The 6193-nt window shown below is 40.2% G+C and overlaps 1 protein-coding gene across 1 annotated transcript; it reads left to right on the plus strand.

Moving 5' to 3' along the window:
• Positions 1–1454, plus strand: LOC102867591 (melanoma antigen preferentially expressed in tumors-like). The gene is made up of 3 exons (XM_006892189.1): positions 1–153; positions 243–319; positions 419–1454. Exons 1-3 carry the CDS (start codon positions 1–3, stop codon positions 1452–1454), a joined length of 1266 nt encoding a protein of 421 aa, XP_006892251.1.
• Positions 1455–6193: the final 4739 nt, after the last annotated feature.

Here is a 6193-nt window from a genome sequence, read left to right on the forward strand (position 1 = left end):
ATGAACAGAACAAGTCCACCCAGTCTCTTTGATCTTGCAAAGATGAACCTTCTACAGAATGAGATGTTGACTATCGAGGCTCTGCAGTCTCTGCCCAGGGAAATCTTCCTACCTCTGTTCATCTCTGCAGTTGAAAAGGAACAGAGTCACATAGTGAGAGAAATGGTGCAGGCCTGGCCCTTGTACTACCTCCCTCTGGGACCTCTGAAAAACTTGATCACCCTAACCAAGACATATTAAAGTCTGCACTGGATGGGTTAGATGGCCTGCTTGCCAAAAACATTCGAACTAGGAGATGGAAACTGAAAGTACTGGATTTGCGGAAGGACAACCATACTAATTTTTAGGATGTGTGGTCTGAAACCAAGACCCCCACCCTCTTGCAGTCTTTAGAGGAGTCGGAGACTTTCCATTCCAGATCCAACAAGTGGAATGTGGGTGATTCAAGGATCAGGAAGAGGAAGAAGCAGCCCTTGGCCCCTGTGGTGGTGATCACAAACCTGTGCCTCATGGAAGACTTCCCTGACAAAATCTTCACCTTCCTCAGAAACAGAGTGAAGCAGAAAAAATGTCTGCCACATCTTTGTTGTGAGAAACTGAATATTGCTCAAATGTCATTAGAAAGTATTAAGGAGATCCTGAAAACGGTACAGCTGGATTATGTCCAGGAGGTTGGAGTTAATTGCACCTGGGAATTGCCCATGCTGGCCAGATTTGCTTCTTTCCTTGGTCAAATGGTTAATTTGAGCAAGTTTCATCTATCTCACAACCGAATGATTTCCTGCATTTCTCAGGAGGCAAGGGGCATACTAATTGCCACAATTACCTCTCAGTTTGTCAAACTGAATCAACTCCAAGAGCTCCACCTGAAGTCTGTCCTCTTCTTGGAAGGATTCCTGCACCAGTTACTCAGGAGCTTGAAGACTCCCTTGAAGACCCTTTGGATCATTAATTGTGCTCTTTCAATATCTGACCTGACATATTTCTCCTTGTGTCCAAGCACCAACTACTTAAGGAAGTTATGCTTGAACGACGTCAAACTGACTGACTTACATCCTGAGTGCCTTCAAGTCCTATTGGAGAGAGTCTCAGGCACAATCCAGCATCTAGATCTAGATAACTGTGGGGTCACAGACTCTCAGGTCACTGCCATCCTGCCTGCCCTGGGCCACTGTTCCCAACTCAAGACCTTGTGCTTCTGTGGAAACCTAGTCTCCATGACTGTCTTGGAAAACCTTCTACGACACACTGTTCCACTGGACAACTTCACATGTGGGCTGTTCCCAATTCCTCTGGAGTGTTATTTGGAAACTACAAGTCCTCATAACTTTAGAAATATTCAAAGATATATTGAGAACCTAAGACTTATACTACTGGAGTTGGGGAGGCCAAGAACAATTTTATTCAGTTCTACCTGTTTAGACTGTGGTGTCACAGAATATTTTGATCCATAGCCCAATCGGCTGCTATTGTTGCCTTACCTTGTTGGGGTGCACACATCCAAGCTCTACTCTGGATACATCAGAAATGGAACCTGGTATAAGAGACAGGATCATTTCTGAAGTCTGTTCAAATGAAAGAGGATGTGGCCCAGCAGGGCCAGGACCAGGAATGGAAAGGTGTCAACTTGAGTTCACAGGACCTTGGAGAGAATAACTTTAGATTCAAGTCTGGGTATCAGTATTTCTTAGAGGTGAGATGGGAAGTATGTATATTTAGGCTTGAAAAGAAACATGTAGGGAGCTCTGGTGGCCTGGTGGCAAGAAGATACACTGCAATCCCAGAGGCATGCATTTCGAATCCACCAGATGCTCAGCTGGAGAAGGAGGGACAATCTCCTCCTGTACCAGTCAGATCCGATTTGATGGTATACACACAAAAAAATAATAATGTTAAAGATGTTAAAAACCTATGTAAATTGCCCCTGCAAGGAATGTTCTAAAGAAATAGCCGAAATAAAAAGAAATTTGATGGAAAAAAAATAGAGATCTTTGCTCCTTAGCACTTTAAAGAGGTCCTTGATTTACCTAATGCAGCATATTTTAATTTCTTGTCTGCTGCTTCCATGAGTCTTGATTCCAAGGAAAGTTAAATCATTGACAACTTTTTTTCTCCAGTTATAATGATTACACACCTATTGGTCCAATTTTCTTAACACTAAAGGCTGTCATCTTGAATGTTCTTCAATAAGTCTTTCAAGTCCTCATCACCTTCTACAAGCAAGCTTGTGTCATCTACATAATTAAAGTAATGGATGAATGTTCCTCCAATCCTGATGCCACATTCTTCTTCATATAGTCTGTATTCTCAGATTATTTTCTCAGTATATAGATGAAATAGATATGTGAAAAATACAACTCTGATGCGTAATTTTCTGATTTAAACTATGATGTATCTCCTTATTCTGTTCAAAAGACTGCTTATTGGTTGACATGCAGATTTCCCCATGAGCACAACTGAGTGTTGTGGAATTCCCATAATTCTCAATGTTATCTATAATTTGTACAATCCACACAGTCAAATGTCTTTGCATAATCATTAAAATACTTAGTAAGCCTTTTTTTTTCCTTTCTTTCTTTTTTTTTTTTTGCGCTATTCTCCACTTCCAGTCAAGATTCATCTGATATCAACAAAGATATCTTTCATTAGAAGATCTCTTCTGAATCCATCTTGAACTTCCGGCACTTCCCTATCAATGTTATTGGTTTTGTAGAAAAATTAGTCCTAGACTAAACATAGCTTTGGTCCTCCTTAAGGACATTTTAAAATAAGATCTAAAGTGTTCACTGTTTTCAAGTGATAAAACACAAATTAGAATAATGTCCAATAATATTACCATAAATAGACAATATTTAACACCCAACAAAATAAAGTCACAATGTCTCTCATTCATCAAAAAAATAATAAGGCAGGGAAAGATGGTATATAATGACTAGAAAAAGCAATCCTTTCTAAATCATTCCTGAATTCTCACAGAAAACAGATCTAGTAGGATATTTAAAGTTATTATGGTAGTATTCCATGTGCTGTAGAAGCTACAGAAAAGATTAATATATTAAGTAGATATATGGAATACATAAATACCAAAATTAAAGTTGAAAGCTATCATGGCTGAAATGTAAAATATATTGAATATAATTAATGGCAGTTTAGACACTGCAAAAGATCACTGAACTTGAATGTGTAACAATGTCCTTACATCATAATCAAATTACTTAGAACCAGTGATACAAAGGAAATGTGGGGCTTTTTTTCCTCTATTGCTCCATTTCTTTTTTCTTTTTCTGTTGTCAAGGATCTCTTTTTTTTTTATTTTCTATTACTTTATTTAGAAAATTCAAATACATCATTTTCAAGAACAAATTCTTTCAATCTCCCTCACCCCTCCTACCCATCAAATTGTACAACCTCCATCCCCCTGTACATCCTCATCCCTCTGCTTCCACCTTCTCCCACCCCTCTTGGATCCTTATACTCATTCTACAATAATGGTTTTATACAATATTTGTCCTGTGGAACTGAAATAGTTCGCTCAGCATAATGCTCTCCAGTCCATCCCAAGTCAGTTAATAATTTACAAAATCATTGCTCCTGCATGCTACATAGTATTCCATTTTGTGAATGTACCATAATTTCTCTATCCATTCATGTGTGGTCTGACATTTGGACTGTTTCCATGCGTAAAAGCAGGTGAATAATTCTTCTATGAACACTGGTGCACAAATACCCATTTATGCCTCAGTTTTCATTTTCTCAGGGTAAATATTCGATGCAGTGGAATAGATGGGTCATATGGAATTTCTATGTTCAGCTTTTTGGGGAAGTGCCAAACTGCCTTCACAGCCAGGGGGCAGGGAAGAGAGCAGTAACATCTTCAGAAGAACAAAAATACAAATGACAGTAGATTTCTAGGAACTCCTCAAAATGAATATGAGAGTGGGGAAGGAGCCTGGGTGGCGGTGATTGGGGGGGGGGCGGAAAACACCAAAAAACTCAGCACTTTAGCAGCTGTAGGATAACTTTATTGTTTTTGTTAGGTGCTGTCAAGGTGGCTCCAACTCATAGCAACCCTATGTACAATAGACCTAGACCTTAAAAGACCTAATAAATGTAACTGTTGTGTGCTGTCGGGTTACAATTAACCCATAGTTGATTTCCAGAGGGTTTTCAAAAGTGGTAAATCACATGTGAGGAGACTGCCCATCCTTCTCCCATGGAGCAGCTGGTGGATTTTAACCAAGTGCCTTTGGAATTGCAGCACAGTTTCTTAACACTAGGCCACCAGTACTTCCCAATAAATTTAATTGTTGTTATTGTTAAGTGCCATCAAGTACGATTTATAACAACCTGGTGAACCCTGAACCTGAAGCCTGCCTTATCCTGTGCCATCCCAAGAGTCCTGAATGGCACAGAGTCCTGAATTGCTCAATTACTAGATGAACGGGGCGAGTTGTTCAAAGCCACCCAGAGACACCTTGTTCCTAAAGGTTAGAGCCTTGGACACCCTAGGTTTGCTTTGCACATATGGTATCAACTCTGAGCAGGAAATCAACTTGATGGCAGCCAGCAGCAGAGTGCCCAATGGAAAGAAGTGTAAGAAAAAAAAGTAATTATGTCTAGACAGATCCAAAGAAAAATAAGAAAAACAAAATATTCAAATTTTTTAAATTGTTTTTTAAAAATTCTTACATCATAATCAAATTATTTAAAATCACTGATGTCAAGGAAGTTTTAAAAACAGCCAGAGGGTACCAAAGGCACATGGTTCAAGGTCACCAGCCATCCACGGGAGAAAGATGGGCAATCTTCTCCCATGTGATTAATTGCCTCTGAAAACCCACCAGATGGTCAGCTATGGGTTGATTCCAACTCTACGGTTGTTGTTGTTGTTATGTGCCGTCAAGTCGCTTGCAACTAATAGCGACCCTATGTATAACATCTCTATACTCTGCTCTTTCCTGTGCCAATCTCATTGTGTCCGACACACTCATCCCGATTGCCCCAGTCACAGAATCAATCCACCTCACAGAGGGCCTTCCACTCCTGCGCCTGCCCTCCACCCTCCCAAGCATGATGTCCTTCTCCAAGGACCGGTCTTTCCTTACAACATGACCAAAGTATGTCAGACAAAGTCTCAGAATCCTTGCCTCCAAGGAGCAACCTGGTTTAACCCTCTTCAAGATGAATCTGTTTGTTTTCTTAGCAGCCCATGGTACCCTCAGCACTCTTCTAAAGCACCAAAGCTCAAAAGCATCAATTCTCTTTCTATCCACCTTGGTCATTGTCCAGCTCTCTGACGCATAACAAGTGATTGCAAAGACCATGGCCTGTACCAGACGCACCTTAGTCTCCAGAGACACACTGTTGCTTTTCAGTACTTTAGAGAGGTCCCTAACAGCAGACTTCCCATCGCAATACATCTTTTAATTTCCTGGCTACTGGTGCCAAGAGTATTGATTGTGGAGCCAAGCAGACTAAAGCTGTGAATAATCTCAATCTCTTCACCATCCATCCTGCTGATGTTGCCAATTGGTCCAGTGGTGAAAATCTTTGACTTCTTGAAATTGAGCCTCAATCCATATCAAAGGCTGCAGTCTCTGACCCTCAGCAGCAAGCATTTCAGGTCCTCCTCAGTTTCAGCAAGCAGGGTTGTGTCATCTGCATAATGCAGATTGCTGATAGATCTTCCACCAATCCTGATGCTGCATTTCTCCTCACAAAGCCCACCCTCCCGGATGATCTGTTCTGCCTACAGGTTGAATAGGTATGGAGACAGGACACATCCCTATGGTACACAACAAAAACATATATAAAATCAGCCAGAGGGGGTTAGAAAGACATATTATCTTTAGAAAAACAAAAACAAAGACGACAGATTTCTTTCTGGAAATAACAAGCTCTAGGAGTCATTGGGCAATATCTTTACAATAATGAAAAAAAATATAGTCAGTATACATTGTCAGAGCAAACATCTTTCAAAAATAAAGGCAATAAAAAGAACTTTCAAATACACAAAACCATTTGAAACATTTCCCAAAGATTGAGTTTAGGAGTTTGATTTTCAGACCCAGTACAATAGTTAATGATCCAGGAAGCATTGTTATTATTGTTGTTAGGTGCTGTCAAGTCATAGACGACTCATAGCGACCCTATGAACGAATGGCCTGAACACTGTTCGTACATAGAGTTTCCC

Source organism: Elephantulus edwardii, unplaced genomic scaffold (genome assembly GCF_000299155.1).
Source record: "Elephantulus edwardii isolate Elephantulus edwardi_28Jun2011 unplaced genomic scaffold, EleEdw1.0 scaffold00112, whole genome shotgun sequence".
Taxonomy (NCBI): Eukaryota; Metazoa; Chordata; class Mammalia; order Macroscelidea; family Macroscelididae; genus Elephantulus; species Elephantulus edwardii.